This window comes from Scyliorhinus torazame, chromosome 3, assembly GCF_047496885.1.
Source record: "Scyliorhinus torazame isolate Kashiwa2021f chromosome 3, sScyTor2.1, whole genome shotgun sequence".
Classification (NCBI taxonomy): Eukaryota; Metazoa; Chordata; class Chondrichthyes; order Carcharhiniformes; family Scyliorhinidae; genus Scyliorhinus; species Scyliorhinus torazame.
In genome coordinates, this window is record NC_092709.1 from 167011874 (window position 1) to 167031879 (window position 20006).

Here is a 20006-nt window from a genome sequence, read left to right on the forward strand (position 1 = left end):
CGCGGATCACCGCGTTCTCCCACCTACAGCTCCGAGTTTTCTTCGCCCATCTGAGGACCGTCTCTCTGTCATTGTAGCGGAGAAACCTCACCACTATAGCTCGAGGTATTTCTCCAGCCTTCGGTCTTCGCGCCAGAACTCGATAAGCTCCCTCCACCTCCAAAGGGCCCGTCGGGGCCTCCGATCCCATTAGCGAGTGAAGCATCGTGCTCACATATGTCCCGACGTCGGCCCCTTCTGCGCTTTCGGGAAGACCCAGGACTCTTAAATTCTTCTTCCTCGAATTATTCTCCAGTACTTCCAACCTTTCCACACACCTTTTGTGCTGTGCCTCGTGCGTCTCTGTCTTCACCACCAGGCCCTGTATTTCATCTTCATTTTCAGCAGCCTTTGCCTTCACGACCCGAAGCTCCAGCTCTTGGGTCCTCTGCTCCTCCTTTAGCCCTTCAATCGCCTGTAATATCGGGGCCAACAGCTCCTTCTTCAACTCCTTCTTCAGCTCTTTTAAAAAATTTTTTAATAGAATTTACAGTGCAGAAGGAGGCCATTTGGCCCATCGAGTCTGCACCGGCTCTTGGAAAGAGCACCCTACCCAAGGTCAACACCTCCACCCTATCCCCATAACCCAGTAACCCCACCCAACGCAATTTTGAACACTAAGGGCAATTTTATCATGACCAATCCACCTAACCTGCACATCTTTGGACTGTGGTAGGAAACCGGAGCACCCGGAGGAAACCCACGCACACACGGGGAGGATGTGCAGACTCCGCACAGACAGTGACCCAAGCCGGAATCGAACCTGGGACCCTGGAGCTGTGAAGCAATTGTGCTATCCACAATGCTACCGTGCTGCCACACAGCGCCGCAGGAACTCTTGTTGATCCGGGCCCCATAACAAACGGCCACCTTCCGACGCCATCTTGGTTTCAGCTTCCCTTCCATTCCGCTGCTCCAGAGGATCCTCCGCAATCTGGCCGCTATCCTCTCCCTTATCCATGCGTGTCCGGGGGGATTCCCTTCTGGTTTACCGCACAGTGTTTTTGGCCGTTTAAATTGCCGTTGGGGCTCCTATTAACAGCCCAAAAGTCCGTTCCAACGGGAGCTGCCGAAACGTGCGACTTAGCTGGTCATCGCCGCACCCGGAAGTCCCGGCAATAGATTTCCAAGTATAGGTGGTGAGTGACTTGGAGGTGAACCTCCAGGTGATGGGGTTCCCAGGTATCTGTTGCTCTTGACTTATAGATGATAGTGGTTGTAGGTTTGGAAGGTGCTGTCTTAGGAACCTTGGTGAATTACTGCAGTGCATCTTGTAGATGGTACACATGGCTGCCACTGTTCGTCGGTGGTGGAAATTTTGGAATGTTTGTGGTAGGAGGAGCAATCAAGTGACCTGCTTTGTCCTGGATGGTGTCGAGCTTCTTGAGTGTTGTTGGAGCTGCACTCATCCAGGCAAGTGGAGAGTATTCCATTTCACTCCTGACTTGTGTCTTGTAGATGGCGGGCAGATTTTGGGGGGTCAGGAGCTGAGTTACTCGCCGGAGGATTCCTAGCCTTTGACCTGCCCTGGTAGCCAATGTATTAATATAAAGGCTCATCAAATAGGAAAGAAAAGAAAATTTTCTGCATGATTCTCATCATAGTGATTTCTGTGTTGGACTTAAGGGTTCAGTTTCATGCCCCTACTTAATAATAATAATCGCTTATTGTCACAAGTAGGCTTCAATGAAGTTGCTGTGAAAAGCCCCTAGTTGCCTCAATCCGGCGCCTCTTCGGGGAGACCGGTACAAGGACATTTTACTGGGTTGGGTTACTAAATATTGCCTACTTAATCTGGTATCAGATGAGTTGTCTGAACTTTTTCACCTGTTTATTTAACAAAAGAAAATGCAAAAAATGAAAATAAATCTGAGTGAAACAAATGACAGCTCAGTCAAGATCTGGCTCTGCCATAGATTTATTCTCGTATGTAAATCTGTGTTTCACAACAACAACGTCTATTCAAATAGCACCCTCAATGCACAAAAACATTCCAAAGAGTGTTATTAGACACAATTCGTTTACGAAAGTAGCCCCAAGCGTGAGGGTAATCGTTAGTAAAAATTATCCAAAAATATACATTTGCTCATGAAATTTTGAATCAAGATTAGTCAGAAATGTACACCATGGCCAATAAAAAGAAATGAACAATCTCAAATGCTAGAAATACACACTCGGTCTGTCAGCAGTTCAGGATAGGTTTGCTGAGAGGTAAAATTAATGTCTGCGCAGAACTATCAAAATTGAAACCCAGAAGATGAACAAGCACATTAGCAACAAAAACAGAAAATGCTGGACATTCGCAGCAGGCCTGACAGCATCGGTGGAGAGAGGAGGGAGCCAACGTTTCGAGTCTGGATGACTCTGTCAAAGCTTTGTCAAAGAGTCATTCGGCAGATGTTAGGCAAGGGTGACTGAAATTGCAATGATATTTCACTCTACTGACTGGACTGCTCTTCAGCTTTCAGGCAGGAGTGACTGATGGGGGTGTCTGTCCATAGAACCATAGAATCCCTACAGTGCAGGAGGCAATTCGGCCCATCGAGTCTGCACTGTCCCTCTGAAAGAGCACCATGCCGGCACACTTCACCACTCAATCCCGTAACTCCACCTAGGCTGCAAATTCTTGGACTGTTTGGGGTGGGGGTCTGATGGAGTCTCTGTTGGGGGGGGGGTCTCTAATGGGGGGGCCTGGGGGGAGGATCTGATGGGAGGTCAGTGGAGGGAGGGGGGGGCCACCTACCTTCATGCATGTTTGCTGTGATGGATGGGGGGGGATCAATTTTTCCCCTGGTGGAGGGGGGGGGGGGGCAGAGAGGATGTCCCTATTTGTCAGTGGGGGGGGGTGGGGGGGGGGGGGGGGGGGGGGGAGGGAGAAAAGGACCGCCGCTGGCATCGAGCCAGCCGCTCAAAATGATGGCCCCGACGGAATCTGGCAAGCTCTCCTCCGGATATATTAGCATGGTGAAGGAGGGAGAAATCGCACCTGGGCACCAGCGGAGACCAGTAGCCAGTGTCCTCTGGTGGGGGCACGTGGTCTCCAGAATGGAGAACCCAGCCCATTACCTTCCAGTTGGGAAAAAATTGCAAAAAATAATTTCAATGAATTGCAAGTAAATTAGAAATACTAAAACAACTCCTGAATAATCATCGGAGAAATAAGCTTTTAACATTCAATAGAAACACAAGTTAGTGTATGTTGTTACCTGACAATCGTAGGGTCTGTAGCTTGGTCAGTTTATAAAAGTACTGCGATAATATTCTATCGATCTTATTATTGGATAAGTCTAGGTCCTGAAGCAGCTGCATTTGATTAATAACTGGTACAAATGTGAGGTTGAGGCCTCGGAGGATCAACACCTGGAGGGAATAATTTAACTTTAGTCAGTATTTTTCATGCTCAAAATGCATGAAGGTATTCACATCAACACTCTTCAGCCCCAAATGTTTGCCAGCTTATCGGAGGAAATTCCAAAGTATTGGTCTCACTGCCTTCCTGCATAATTTGTCTGCATTTGTGTTGGGACTGTATCCATATTTGCTTCTTGGCTGCTGATGAATAAAAATGACGGACTTAAGCACATCTGATTTATCAAATATTTACATTACTTTCTCATTTATTGTGCTAATCATGAATGTAAAGTTCCAGAGACCTTGGAGAACTGTACTAGTACAAAATTGCCTTTTATCAGAATCTGGGTAGGATGTTTGCAGTCATTCTGACCTGCGTAACAGAAATGTTTAATTTAGATAAGCGCTACCAAATTCTTAGAGTGCGAGCCAAATTAATCGCAAAAGAGTAGCGCTGTGGGGTTTGCTGAGGGTGGTGAATAGCATTCCCCAGCCCCCACCCCCACCACACATACACACACACCAAACTCCTGCCTTTGGACTCTGTGTTGTGGGGCTACTGCTGTTTTTATGCCTAAACCTCATTCTGTTCTGATAGATCTGAGCTAATAAGCTACTTCTGTACTTGGCTTCCTCATTAACACATGAAATGGCACAGACCCAATACTGGCTCAAACTGGGTCCAAGTCAGCAAAGTTTAGCATTCTGACCTTTTTGTCAGACAAATGCTTCAGGAGCCTTGATCTCTTTTGTCTGGAAAAAGGTTAAATAACTCTGCCAGGCAGTGGGACAAAATCCAACATTGCACTTGCATAAACCCTTTTGATTTAATTTGATAATGAACTTTGAACGTGTTGTGTCCAATATATATATTCCCTTGCCACCCCTTGGTAATGTAGGACACAGCTCTTTATTTAATGATCATTTTAACTTGCTGAATTGATTCAAAGCAGATTTGGGTTAATGGTACAAGTTGAATCTCTTATTGCTTTCGATCCTATTGTGCAACATTAGAAGATTTCATCCCCATACGGCAGCATGGTAGCACAGTGGGTAGCACTATTGCTTCACAGCTCCAGGGTCCCAGGTTCGATTCCCGGCTTGGGTCACTGTCTGTGCAGAGTCTGCATGTTCGCTTCGTGTCTGCGTGTGTTTCCTCCGGGTGCTCCGGTTTCCTCCCACGCGTCCTGAAAGACGTGCTGTTAGGTAATTTGGACATTCTGAATTCTCCCTCTGTGTACCCGAACAGGCGCCGGAACGTGGCGACTAGGGGCTTTCACAGTAACTTCATTGCAGTGTTAATGTAAGCCTACTTGTGGCAATAAAGATTATAATTATATACGTGTGTTATTGTAGTTGTGTACAATGTCTCTTTAAGAATCCAAGTCACGTGACTTACGTGACATCATTAGCTACCTCGCAGGACTTTAGGAATTCTAGTACCAAACCTTGTACAGCGAATACCTATTCAATAAATCTGTTAATCTTGCATCAAACCCACGTACTTATCATAGAATTTACAGTGCAGAAGGAGGCCATTCGGCCCATCGAGTCTGCACCGGCTCTTGGAAAGAGCACCCTACCCAAGGTCAACACCGCCACCCCATCCCCATAACCCCACCCAACACTAAGGGCAATTTTGGACACTATGGGCAATTTATCACGGCCAATCCACCTAACCTGCACATCTTTGGACTGTGGGAGGAAACCGGAGAACCCGGAGGAAACCCACGCACACACGGGGAGGACATGCAGACTCCGCACAGACAGTGACCCAAGCTGGAATCGAACCTGGGACCCTGGAGCTGTGAAGCAATTGTGCTATCCACAAGGCTACCGTGCTTCTGCAAATCCTATTAATTTTGTACCGTTAGTTTAAAGTTACAACAGTGTACAAACTAAAGTGGCGATGAGGTCAGGATCAGAAGAAAGAAGAAACACTTTTATTTTTCAAAAATCGTTGGAATGGAGCAGCCTGAACAGATCAAGTGATCAGCAGTTTAACAGAAGGTCAAATGTCGCTGGCATTGGAACCGGTAAGGTTTTGAGGCAAAAATTCAAAGGAAGGGCCCATACAGATTTTAACAACCGACAATCCGAGGGGTCAGGCTGTGGGGCTTGCCATGTGCAGAACAGTAAGACATGGAGGTAAAGCGGGAAAGAGCACAATAGATTATAACTTGAATGCAAGTAAGCTGTTGGAAGTAAAAACTGTTGCAAGTAAAAGCGTTTAGTGCGTAGTTTGAAAAATGAGGCTTATCAAAAGAAGGTTATTTAATTCATTTAATAATGTTTATTGTCACAAGTTGGCTTAAATTAACTGCAATGAAGCCACTGTGAAAAGTCCCTAGTCACCACATTCCGGCACCTGTTCAGGTACACTGAGGGAGAATTCAGAATGTCCGAATTACCCATCTTTCGGGATGTGTGGGAGGAAACCGGAGCACCGGAGCATGCCATCGCTGAGCAAAAAGAAGCCATTCACAGGCTGATTGCTGGCGCAAGTACAGCCAATGTAAAACTTATGACAGAACTGGCCACACAGCAGGAGCTTGCTGCGGTAAAATAACTTCTCCAGAGAAGATCACTCAAAGGAAAACACAGAACTCAATCAAAAGATTAAACAAACCAAATTCAACTGAGAAAATTCATAATGTGGAAGAAAAGAATAACAACCACAATGAAACCAAAACAGTTCATTCCAATGAAGAATTAAAGTTTTTTTATTAAATATTTCTTTATTCTCCTCCTTTTTCACATTTTCTCCCAAATTTATATCCACCAACAATAAACAATAATCAGTAACAAATATGTCAATCCCCATATCAATAACAACGATCCCATCCTCCCACCAAACCCAAACATTCGCCCACATGTTCACATAAACAAATGACTAAAAGGAATCAAAATCACCTATAACCACCATTAACACACATCGCCCCTCCCACCCACCCTCAACTAATGTACAATGTTATCCAGTTCTTGAAAGTGCATAATGAATAATGTCCATGAATTGTAGAATCCCTCTATCCATCCCCTCAGTTCAAACGTAACCTACTCAAGCGTCAAGAATTCCAAAAGGTGCCCCCACCACGCCAGGGCACAGGATGGAGAGGTTGCTCTCCAACCCATCAGGATCCGCCTTCAGGCGATCAACGAGGCGAAGGCTACAACATTTGCCTCCGCACCCGTTTCCAACCCTGGCTGGTCCAACACCCCGAATATGGTCACCCGGGGCCCGGGTCCAGTTTCACGTGTACCACTTTAGAAATTACCCTAAAAACCTCCTTCCAGTAATCCTCTTGCTTTGGACAGGACCAAAACATATGAACGTGATTAGCGCCACCCCCCCCCCCCCCCCCCCCCCCCCCCGCAACGTTCACACACATCTTCTACTCCTTCAAAGAATCGGCTCATCCTCGCCCTCGTGAGGTGTGCTCTGTATACCGCCTTCAGCTGTATCAGCCCCAACCTCACGCACGAGGTGGAGGCATTCACTCTCCGGAGCACCTCACACCAGAACCCCTCTCCATATCCTCTCCCAACTCTTCCTCCCACTTTGCTTTTGACCCCTTCCAGTGGTGCCTTCTCCTCTTCCAAAATAGCTCTGTAAACTGCTGACACTACCCCCTTTTCCAGTCTCCCTGTCGTCAGCACCTCCTCCAGCAATGTGGAGGCCGGCTCCTCCAGGAAGGTCTGTATCTCCTTTCTGGCAAAATCTCGAACCTCCATGTATCTAAACATTTCCCCTGCTCAGCCGATACTTCGCTTCCATCTCCTTCAATCCTGCAAACCGACCCCTAAGAAACAAATCTTTTAGTGTCTTAATCCCCTCCTCCTCCCATTTCCGAAAATTTCCATCCCACCTCCCTGGCTCAAATCTGTGGTTCTCCCGAATCAGCATTTCCTTGACCCTGCCCCCAACCTGAAGTGTTGGTGAAACTGCCTCCAAATTCTCAATGAAGCTATTATTACCGGACTCCCTGAGTGCTTCCCCGGGGCTATCGGGAGCGGCGCTGTTGCTCGTGCTTTCAATGTGAAGAATTAAAGTTGAACGTGCTATCATTTCAGGATGAGTCACACCGTGTTTGGGTAAAGTTGTCGTGGTATGTATTAGGGGTAATGCGGTACACCATGAATGCCGAGGAGCTATTGGAGGACAGATGCTGGTTCCTGATTGGATCTGCCGCCAACTGGGCTCCACCAGATAGGCGGGGTATAAGAACCCGGTTTCTCCCAGCAGCTGCATTCTGTAACTGAGCTGCTGGGGAACGAGTCTGAACAAGTCTGCCTCAATAAAGCCTCGATTGAAGTTCTCTACGTCTCGCCTCGTGTGTGATCGATGGTGCTACAATTTATTGAGCAGACTTAAAAAAAAGGAATATGGAGCTCCGGATCGCCATGGAGTGCCTGCGAATCGGCCCCCAAGCAGCTAACGCAACATCGGCGTTTAAGCGCTGGCTGGCGTGCTTTGAGGGGTACCTCCGAACAGCCCCGGCAGACCAACAGAAGACCAGAAGATGCAGGTCCTGCATTCCAGGGTGAATCCCGAAACTCTACTCACTCATCAAGGAAGCGGAAGATTTCCCAGCGGCGATCACCTTGCTGAAAGAGACCTACATTCGGCCCGTCAACCAGGTCTATGCACGCTACCAGCTCGCGACGAGACGACAAATCCCCGGGGAATCGCTAGGCAAATTCTACAATGCTCTAATGATCCTGGAAGAAACTGCAACTGCCCAGCGGTAACGGTGAATGAACATACGGACCTCCTGATCAGAGACGCGTATGTAGCAGGTTTGGCACCATCGCAAATTCGCCAGAGACTTTTAGAGAAAGACTCTGTCGGACTCAAAGAGGCAACAGGCCCTTGCAGCCTCCCTCGACGTGGCCTCCCAAAACGCCCGCGCCTATGCCCCCGACCACACAACAGCCCCTTGGGCTTCGTGGACCTCCGCCACGACCGACCCGCGGCACCCCCACCACCCCCCCGCAAGCGTCGCAGGGTGCTCCAGAATGCCAGACCCACTCGACCGAGGGGCCCCCGCTGCTATTTTTGCGGGCAGCCGAAACACCCCCGCCAGCGCTGCCCGGCCCGCTCGGCCACCTGTAAAAGCTACGGCAAAAACGGGCACTACGCAGCGGTGTGCCAGTCCCGCGGGGTCGCCGCTATCTCCGGGGAAGAAACGGGACCACGGACTCAACCCCCCCCCAGCGACCCACGTGCGCCCAACGGGCGCCGCCATTTTGGACCCCGGACACCACGAGGGGGGGGGAACGGGCGCCGCCATCTTCCTACCCGCGGGCCGCGGGCGATCCATGGGAGCGGCCATTTTGTCCACCCCTGGCCGCCTGCGACCCATGGGAGCGGCCATTTTGTCCACCCCCGACCGCGTGCGATCCATGGACGCTGCCATCTTGGCTGACAAGCAAGGACCCCAGCGTGGATGGCTCCAAGCTCCTGAAGACAACGACCAGTTGTACCAACCACGTTTGGCATCGGTGACCCTGGACCAGTCGCGGCCCCGGACGCTCCAGACAACAACGACGAAGGTGCTGGTGAATGGGCACGAGACGCCATGTTTGATCGACTCGGGGAACACGGAGAGTTTTATTCATCTGGACACGGTAAGATGCTGTTCCCTTGTAATTCGTCCAAGCACCCAAACATTTTTCCAGCGGCAGGGTCCCACTCCGTTGCACTCAAAGGATTCTGCATCGCAAACCCAACGGTGCAGGGGACGAGAATTCAAAAATTACCGGCTGTATGTCCTCCCCTACCTCTGCGCTCCCACCCTCCTGGGTTGGATTTCCATGCAACCTCCAGAGCTTAACATTCAAATTTGGCGGCCCTATACCCCCACTGACTATCTGCGGCCTCACGACCCTCAAGGTCGAACCGCCCTCCTTGTTTGCGAACCTCACCCCGGATTGCAAACCCGTCGCCACTAGGAGCAGACGATACAGCACCCAGGACCGGACGTTTATCAGGTCCGAAGTCCAGCGGCTGCTGAAGGAAGGCATAATCCAGGCCAGCAATAGTCCCTGGAGAGCCCAGGTGGTAGTTGTGAAGACCGGGGAGAAGCAGAGGATGGTCGTAGACTACAGTCAGACCATCCATAAGACCATAAGACCATAAGACATAGGAGCGGAAGTAAGGCCATTCGGCCCATCGAGTCCACTCCACCATTCAATCATGGCTGATTTCAACTCCATTTACCCGCTCTCTCTCCATAGCCCTTAATTCTTCGAGAAATCAAGAATTTATCAACTTCTGTCTTAAAGACACTCAACGTCCCGGCCTCCACCGCCCTCTGTGGCAATGAATTCCACAGACCCACCACTCTCTGGCTGAAGAAATTTCTCCTCATCTCTGTTCTAAAGTGACTCCCTTTTATTCTAAGGCTGTGCCCCCGGGTCCTAGTCTCCCCTGCTAATGGAAACAACTTCCCTACATCCACCCTATCTAAGCCATTCATTATCTTGTAAGTTTCTATTAGATCTCCCCTCAACCTCCTAAACTCCAATGAATATAATCCCGGGATCCTCAGACGTTCATCGTATGTTAGGCCTACCATTCCTGGGATCATCCGTGTGAATCTCCGCTGGACCCGCTCCAGTGCCAGTATGTCCTTCCTGAGGTGTGGGGCCCAAAATTGCTCACAGTATTCTAAATGGGGCCTAACTAATGCTTTATAAAGCTTCAGAAGTACATCCCTGCTTTTATATTCCAAGCCTCTTGAGATGAATGACAACATTGCATTTGCTTTCTTAATTACGGACTCAACCTGCAAGTTTACCTTTAGAGAATCCTGGACTAGGACTCCCAAGTCCCTTTGCACTTCAGCATTATGAATTTTGTCACCGTTTAGAAAATAGTCCATGCCTCTATTCTTTTTTCCAAAGTGCAAGACCTCGCACTTGCCCACGTTGAATTTCATCAGCCATTTCTTGGACCACTCTCCTAAACTGTCGAAATCTTTCTGCAGCCTCCCCACCTCCTCCATACTACCTGCCCCTCCACCTATCTTTGTCTCATCGGCAAACTTAGCCAGAATGCCCCCAGTCCCGTCATCTAGATCGTTAACATATAAAGAGAACAGCTGTGGCCCCAACACTGAACCCTGCGGGACACCACTCGTCACCGGTTGCCATTCCGAAAAATAACCTTTTATCCCAACTCTCTGCCTTCTGCCTGACAGCCAATCGTCAATCCATGTTAGTACCTTGCCTCGAATACCATGGGCCCTTATTTTACTCAGCAGTCTCCCGTGAGGCACCTTATCAAAGGCCTTTTGGAAGTCAAGATAGATAACATCCATTGGCTCTCCTTGGTCTAACCTATTTGTTATCTCTTCAAAGAACTCTAACAGGTTTGTCAGGAGAGACCTCCCCTTACTAAATCCATGCTGACTTGTCCTAATCTGACCCTGCACTTCCAAGAATTTAGAAATATCATCCTTAACAATGGATTCTAGAATCTTGCCAACAACCGAGGTTAGGCTAATTGGCCTATAATTTTCCATCTTTTTCCTTGTTCCCTTCTTGAACAGGGGGGTTACAACAGCGATTTTCCAATCCTCTGGGACTTTCCCTGACTCCAGTGACTTTTGAAAGATCATAACTAAGGCCTCCACTATTTCTTCAGCTATCTCCTTTAGAACTCTAGGATGTAGTCCATCTGGGCCCGGAGATTTATCAATTTTTAGACCTCTTAGTTTCTCTAGCACTTTCTCCTTTGTGATGGCTACCATATTCAACTCTGCCCCCTGACTCTCCGGAATTGTTGGGATATTACTCATGTCTTCTACTGTGAAGACTGACGCAAAGTACTTATTTAGTTCCTCAGCTATTTCCTTGTCTCCCATCACAAAATTACCAGCGTCATTTTGGAGCGGCCCAATGTCAACTTTTGCCTCCCGTTTGTTTTGAATGTATTTAAAGAAACTTTTACTATCATTCCTAATGTTACTGGCTAGCCTACCTTCATATTTGATCCTCTCTTTCCTTATTTCTCTCTTTGTTATCCTCTGTTTGTTTTTGTAGCCTTCCCAATCTTCTGACTTCCCACTACTCTTTGCCACATTATAGGCTTTCTCTTTTGCTATGATGCATTCCCTAACTTCCTTTGTCAGCCATGGCTGCCTAATCCCCCCTCTGATAACCTTTCTTTTCTTTGGGATGAACCTCTGCACTGTGTCCTCAATTACTCCCAGAAACTCCTGCCATTGCTGTTCTACTGCCTTTCCCACTAGGCTCTGCTCCCAGTCGATTTTCGTCAGTTCCTCCCTCATGCCCCTGTAGTTACCTTTATTTAACTGTAACACCTTTACATCTGATTCTACCTTCTTTCTTTCAAATTGGAGATTGAATTCTACCATATTATGATCACTGCCTCCTAAGTGCTCCCTTACTTTAAGATCTTTAATCAAGTCTGGCTCATTACATAACACTAAGTCCAGAATGGCCTGTTCCCTCGTGGGCTCCATCACAAGCTGTTCCAAAAAGCCCTCCTGTAAACATTCAATGAATTCCCTTTCCTTGGGTCCACTGGCAGCATTATTTACCCAGTCCACCTGCATATTGAAGTCCCCCATGATCACTGTGACCTTGCCTTTCTGACATGCACTTTCTATTTTGTGGCGCATTTTGTGCCCCCGGTCCTGACCACTGTTAGGTGGCCTGTACATAACTCCCATTATGGTTTTTTTGCCTTTGTGGTTCCTCAACTCTACCCACACAGACTCCACATCATCTGACCCTATGTCATTTAGTGCTATTGATTTAATTTCATTCCTAATTAACAAGGCAACCCCGCCCCCTCTGCCCACCTCCTTGTCTTTTCGATAGGTTGTGAATCCCTGGATGTTTAAATGCCAGTCCTGAACCCCCTGCAACCATGTCTCTGTGATGCCTACCAGATCATACCTGCCAGTCACAATCTGGGCCACAAGCTCATCGACCTTGTTCCGTACACTGCGCGCATTTAAATATAGCACCTTTAATTCTCTATTGATCGTCCCTTTTTGTTTTCTTAGTGTGGTGGACCTTGGTTTACTGAGCCTTTCCATACACTGTGTCATATTTTGTGGGATGGGGACTATCGTAACCTCTCCTGAGTTTTGTCTTTTCGTGCTTTTTTGTATTCCTAAGCAGCTACGCTTCCCACTGATTACTTCACCTCTTGGTTCCCTGACTTTCCCTTCCCCCCCAATCTTTAGTTTAAAGTCCTATTGACCACCCTATTTATTCTTTTCGCCAGGACACTGGTCCCAGCTCGGTTCAGGTGGAGACCATCCCAACGGTATAGGTCCCCCCTGTCCCAAAACTGATGCCAGTGTCCCATGAAAAGGAACCCCTCTTTCCCACACCACTCTTTCAGCCACGTGTTAACTTCCCTTATTCTTGCCTCCCTATGCCAATTTGCACGTGGCTCGGGCAGTAATCCGGAGATTATGACCCTTGAGGACCTGTTTTTTTTAATCTGAATCCTAGCTCTTTATAATCTCTAAACAGGTCCTCTTTCCTAGACTTGCCTATGTTGTTGGTACCGACATGGACCACAACAACTGGATCCTCCCCCTCCCTCTCCAGTATCCTTTCAAGCCGGTCAGAGATGTCCCGCACCCTAGCACCGGGCAGGCAACATACCATGCGGGACTCTTTATCCTGCTCACAAAGGATACTATCTATCCCCCTGATAATAGAATCCCCTACAACTACAACTTGCCTATTTACTCCCTCCCCTTGAATGGCCTGCTGAACCATGGTGCCTTGGTCAGCTGACTCATCCTTCCTGCAGCCCTGTTCGCCATCCACACAGGGAGCAAGTGCCTCATACCTGTTGGACAGAGTCAAGGGCTGAGGCTCCTGAGTTCCTGACTGCTGGTTCCCTTTACCTGCCTGACTTGCAGTCACACCCTGCTGTCCCTGGCCACTGGCAGGATTTAAACTACTTACTCTGACAGGTGTGACTGCCTCCTGAAACACAGTGTCCAGGTAAGTCTCCCCCTCCCGGATGTGCCTCAGTGTTTGAAGCTCAGACTCCAGCTCATCAACTCTGAGCCGGAGCTCTTCGAGCAGCCAACACTTACTGCAGATGTGGTCGCTGCAGCTCGCAATGGGATCTGCCAGCTCCCACATCAGGCAGCTCAAGCACATCACCTGACCAGCCATCACTAATTAATTAATTCGTTTAATTTAAGTTTATGAGTTTAGCTGTGTTTCAATTCAACAGGTGCACGCAGCTAGATGCGTACCCTCTTCCCCGCATATCCGACATGGTCAATCGGATTGCACAGTACAAGATCTTCTCCACTGTGGACCTTAAGTCCGGCTACCACCAGCTCCCCATTCGCCCCGGCGACCGCAAGTACACTGCCTTCGAAGCAGACGGGCGGCTAAATCACTTTTTAAGGGTTCCATTCAGCGTCACGAACGGAGTCTTGGTCTTCCAACGGGAGATGGACCGAATGGTTGACCAGCACGGTATACGGGCCACGTTCCCGTACATCGACAACGTCACCATCTGCGGCCACGACCAGCAGGACCACGACGCCAACCTCCGAAAATTCCTCCAGACCGCTAACGCCCTGAACCTCACCTACACGAGGAAAAATGAGTGTTTAGCACGGACCGTCTAGCCATCTTGGGCTACGTAGTGCGTAATGGAGTGATAGGCCCCGACCCTGAACGCATGCGTCCCCTCATGGAGTTCCCTCTCCCCCACTGTGCCAAAGCCCTGAAACGCTGCCTGGGCTTCTTTTCTTATTACGCCCAGTGGGTTCCTCAATACGCAGACAAGGCCCGCCCACTAATCCAGTCCACTACTTTTCCCCTGTCGACAGAGGCCCGCCAGGCCTTCAGCCGCATCAAAGCGGATATCGCAAAGGCCACGATGCGCGCCATCGACGAGTCCCTCCCCTTCCAAGTCGAGAGCGACGCATCCGACGTAGCTCTGGCGGCCACCCTTAACCAAGCGAGCAGACCCGTGGCCTTTTTCTCCCGGACCCTCCACGCTTCAGAAATTCGCCACTCCTCAATGGAAAAGGAGGCCCAAGCCATAGTGGAAGCTGTGCGACATTGGAGGCATTACCTGGCCGGTAGGAGATTCACTCTCCTCACTGACCAATGGTCGGTAGCCTTCATGTTCGATAATGCACAGCGGGGCAAGATAAAGAACGACAAGATCCTGCGGTGGAGGATCGAACTCTCCACCTACAACTATGAGATCTTGTACCGTCCTGGAAAGCTGAACGAGCCGTCCGATGCCCTATCTCGTGGCACATGTGCCAACGCACAAGTGGACCATCTCCAAGCCCTCCACGAGGACCTCTGCCACCCGGGGTCACTCGTTTCTACCACTTCATAAAGGCCCGCAACCTCCCGTACACCGTCGAGGAGGTCCGAACAGTCACTAGGAACTGCCAAATCTGCGCAGAATGCAAACCACATTTTTTCAGGCCAGATAGAGCGCACCTGATAAAGGCTTCCCGACCCTTTGAACGCCTCAGTTTGGATATCAAAGGCCCCCTCCCCTCCACCGATCACAACACGTACTTCCTTAACGTTGTTGACGAATACTCCCGTTTCCCCTTCGCCATCCCCTGCCCCGACATGACCGCGGCCACGGTCATTAAAGCCCTCTGCACCATCTTTACCCTGTTCGGTTTCCCCGCCTACATCCATAGTGATAGGGGGTCCTCCTTCATGAGTGACGAGCTGCGTCAATTCCTGCTCAGCAAGGGCATAGCCTCGAGCAGGATGACCAGCTACAACCCCCGGGGGAACGGGCAGGTAGAGAGGGAGAACGGAATGGTCTGAAAGAACGTCCTACTGGCCCTATGGTCTTTGAGTCTCCCAACTTCCCGCTGGCAGGAAGTCCTCCCGGATGCCCTTCATTCTATCCGGTCCCTGCTGTGCACCACCACGAACCAAACGCCTCACGAGCGCCTCCTTGTCTTCCCTAGGAAGTCCGCCTATGGAACGTCACTTCCGACCTGGCTGGCAGCCCCGGGACTCATCCTGCTCCGGAAACATGTGCGGGCGCTCAAATCAGACCCACTGATGGAAAAGGTACATCTACTCCACGCAAACCTGCAGTACGCCTACGTGGCGTATCCAGACGGCCGACAGGACACGGTCTCTCTGCGGGACCTGGCGCCCGCCGGAGCTCCCCACACCCCCCCAACACCAATCACCGCCCCCTCACTCCCGCCGGTGCACCCCACAGCCACCCCCTTCCTGGGGGGATCGGTTCTCCTCCCAGAGTCGACCGGACCTGAGCCAGCACCACCACCACCACCCGGGCTGAGACGATCGGAAAGGGCGACCAGGGCACCATCTCGACTCATCGAATCGGCTTAAGATGTAAATAATTCAGTGGCCCAGTGAAGCGGCATTGTTGTAAATAGTTAATGCTGCGAATCGGGTTAAGATGTAAATAATTCAGTGGCCCAGTAAAAGCAGCATGGTTGTATATAGTTAAATGGTTAAGGCACCGACCCTGTAAACCCCTACTACCATACCACCCACCATACCACCCACCACCCCGCCGGGTTCTTTTTTAACAAGGGGTGAATGTGGTGATATGTATTAGGGGTAATACGGTACACCATGATGCCGAGGAGCTATTGGAGGACAGATGCTGGGTCCTGATTGGATCTGCCGCCTACTGGGCTCCACCCAGATAGGCGGGGCATAAGAACCCGGTTTCTCCCAGCAGCTGCATTCTGTAACTGAGCTGCTGGGGAACAAGTCTGCTCAATAAAGCCTCGATTGAAGTTCTCTACGTCTCGCCCCGTGTGTGATCGATGGTGCTACAAAAGTAAAACTACTGAGACTTCTGGAAACAGGAGTCTTAGAATCCATCACTACTAATGACTGGGCAACTCCTACTGTACCTGCTATCAATCAGGGTGACATAATTCATATCTGTAGAAATTTTAAAACAACAATCAATTTGGTCCTGCATGCGGATCAATACCGGCTGCCGTTGATTAAAGATTTGTTCACAGGCCGAGCAGGCGGACAGAAGTTTAGCAAGTTTGACCTATCACCGGCCTCCCTGCAAATGAATATGGCAGCTGAACCTCAACAGCTGCTCACCATCATCACTCACAAAGGCCAATTCCGCTACAGGAGATTATCTTTTGGACTTAAGTCAGCACCAGTTTTATTTCAGCGCTGAAAGGACCTAGATGATATATTGATCACCGACACAAATGAGCAAGAACATTTACAACACTTAGAAGCTACACTGAAAAGACTTCAAATGCATGGGCTTCATGTCAGGAAAGATAAATGGGATTTCTTCTAGACATCTATATAATATCTTGGACTTGTAAGCGTCTGCATAATGCACCTAAAAAAGGAAGCCATTATGGAGGCTCCATTGCCAACGAACGTCACTCAACTTAGGTCATTCCTAGGATTAATGAACTACTCTGGAAAATTCATCCAGAATCTGGCAACCCTATTGAAAACCTTGCATACACTGTTGTGCACAAACAGGCATGATGCTGGACACCAGAATGCGGAAAAACATCAATCTGCAAAAGAAGCACTGAAGAAGTCGGAATTGTTGGTACATTTCAATCCGAAGATACCATTACAACCTGCCTGTGATACGTGATACTTTGTCGTACAGTGTTAGAGCTGGATGAAAGACTAATAGCTTTTTTATCTTGTATGTTAACAAGTGCAGAATCTAATTACGCTCAGTTGGAGGAGGGGCCACTGAGTGTTAAATTTGGTGTACGGAAATTTCACCAATATCTGTATAGTCGTCACTTCACATTGCTGACGAACCACAGGCCTGAACAACTATTTTTGGGTCCCACAAAGGTATCCTTTTGTTGACTGCAAGTAGGGACCAACAAATGGTCGTTAATCCTATCAGTACATTCGTACGACGAGAGCAAATACCGCAATACAAAAATCTTGCTAATGCAGATGCATTATCATGCTTATCTTTACCAACTGGTAAAATATCACCTAGTCATGATAATATTTTTTACTGTTCGCAGATTCAGATGTTCAAGTGACTACAGCTCAAGTCCAAATACATACCAGAAATTATCCTGTGGTGGGGAAGGTACTGGAATTGGTATTAAAGGCGAAGTAAGCAGAAATCCATACATTTCCAGGAGATTCAAATTAACAGCACAGGGCAGATGTCTATTGTGAAGGATGAGAGTAATTAGTCCACCAAAATCACAACAAAAATGTTTGGAGAAGTTATACAAAGGACACCCAAGCATTGTGCAAATGGAGTTACTTTTGGGGCCAGGAATTGATGCCCATATGGAAGAAAAAGCAGGACTGTGCCAATCATGTGCAAGGATAAGGAATGCACTGCCGTTGGCCCCATTACAACCATGGAAGTGGCCTAAATTGCTGTGGCATGTCTGCATGTTGACTTTGCTGGTCCAGTCGAAGGACACATTCAAGGTCATTATGGACACACACTCAAAGTGGCCTGAGCTGGTTGTAACGAATTCTATCATGGCAGGCCAAACCATTGAGAAACTTGGAGATCTTCGCGAGATTCAGAAAACCAGAGCAGATCGCGAGAGACAATGGGCACAGTTTACAGCCCAAGAGTTTGAAGACTTCTTGAGGATGTGTGCAGTTCAACATAAAAAGTCAGCACCTTCCCACCCAAGGCTTCAAAAGACCAAGGAACATAGCAGACACCAAATACAACACATGCGACTGCACAAAGTTCACCACTTCGCTATTGATGAAAATGAAGCTGAGGACAACCTTTGATTTATCCTTGCCAGAGGAGACATCTGACATAGTGGAGGGAAACCAGAAATTTCAGATCTCGAGAGGAGAAAGTAATTCAAGTATACGCTTGTTTTAACAAGGAGAATAAGTGTTTGTCCGCAGCTACACCACTAGTGGGAAGTGGGTACCTGCGATGGTATTGGCTCAGACTGGTCCAATATGCTATATAGTCCAAACGACAGACAAACTCGTGTGGAGTCGCCATCAGATCAATTATTATCAACACACGTTAATGTGCCAGTGGCAGAACTACCTCAAGGGGTAACAGTTCCTGTTCTATCTGACTGTAATTTCTCGTTCATCAATAGAACAAGAGATTGCACCAGACGTAAATGATACTACCAGTCTTAACTCAGAAGAGGAGACTGTAATGCTTTCCAGGGTAGAGACATCTACTAGAGATATTAAAAATACAACTAAGGTCGGGAATGACAAACTCCCGGAAGTGCGCAGGCAACAAGCAAGAAATAGTCGCCCATCTAAAATCTATTTTATTGCTGAGTTATAACAACGTAATAATATGATGCATATACTTGTTTATATATGTAAGTGACTTTGTTAATATCCTAGTTCATAGTTACATTGGACTTCAGAAGTAAAGGGGGAGGGATGTTATACATGTGTGCTATTGTAGTTGTGTGCAATGTCTCTTTAAGAATCTGAGTCACTTGATTTATGTGACATCATCGGTGAATTTGGGGGTTCTTAGCGAGTCTAGTACCAAACCTTGTATAGTGAAGATCTATTCAGTAGGCTTCTGTTAATCTTGCATCAAACCTATGTGCTTTTGCAAATCCTATTTATTTTGAGGACTGTTGTCTAACGATACATACCACCTTATTGTGTACTGTCTGGTGGTCATTCAAAATCCAAGAAAGATTTCATTTGGCATGGAGAATTAGATCTGCACTTACTCTAGTCTCTTCGTATAGCAGAATATTATTGTAACACAAAATGATTTTTGAGAATTTTACGCTGTCAACTGCAAGTCCTAAATAACATAACATTTTCTGACTGATCTCACACTACGCTCATCTTTTCTGCCTGTCCCTCATTCCCTTGTCTTCAGAGAGACACCGAGCTGCTTCCTGAGCCCATAAAATCCAAATTGGGAAATCGGCAAAAATAAAACAAAAAAACAAATAAGAAAGTAGTTTAGAAATGGGCTTTTCACACGAGGAGGAAATTCTTTATTAAGACACTATTTCCATAAATAACTGGTAATTAATTGCCTGAAATAACACCTGGTAATGTATTAAGAATAATAGAACCATGGCTACCTCCGTAGATGTAAATGAGCAATGATAGTCAGATACAGAATGTTCTGGAATCAAGGAATATACAAACCAGGGTAGTCATTGAGTCCCTCAAACCTGTTCTGGCCTTCACTTAGATGTTCTGTACTTCAACCCCAATTTCCTGGGCGGGATTCTCTCAGCCCAATCCGGGTTGCAGAATCGCCGGGCCGGGTGCGATTTGCTAAACGCCGATCCGATGATTCTCCGGTGACCAGAGAATTGGCGCCATTAGCGCTGGCGCGGTCGGCACGTCGCCGCTCTACACGGCCCCCCCCCTGGCGATTCTCCGCCCAGGATGGGCCGAGTGGCCGCCCAAAAAAGCCCGAGTCCCGCCGCTGCCATTCACGTCTTGTCTTACCTGGCGGGACCTCGGCATCCATCCTGTCTGGGGTGTGGGGGGGAAAGGGGCCCCGACCCTGGGGGGGGGGGGGGGGGCCTACACCCTTGGCCTAGCCCACGATCGGGGCCTACCGATCGGCGGGCCGGTCTCTCGTGGTCGGGCCCTCTTTTTCTCCGCGCCGGCCC

The 20006-nt window shown here is 48.5% G+C and overlaps 1 protein-coding gene across 1 annotated transcript in view; it reads right to left on the minus strand.

The window, feature by feature from the left end:
- Positions 1–20006, minus strand: part of LOC140409553 (uncharacterized) — a 50266-nt gene that overhangs the window by 10445 nt on the left and 19815 nt on the right. The window contains exon 4 of the mRNA XM_072497933.1: positions 3246–3399. Coding sequence (XP_072354034.1) covers positions 3246–3399 — 154 coding nt within the window. The remainder of the gene's footprint in view (positions 1–3245; positions 3400–20006) is intronic.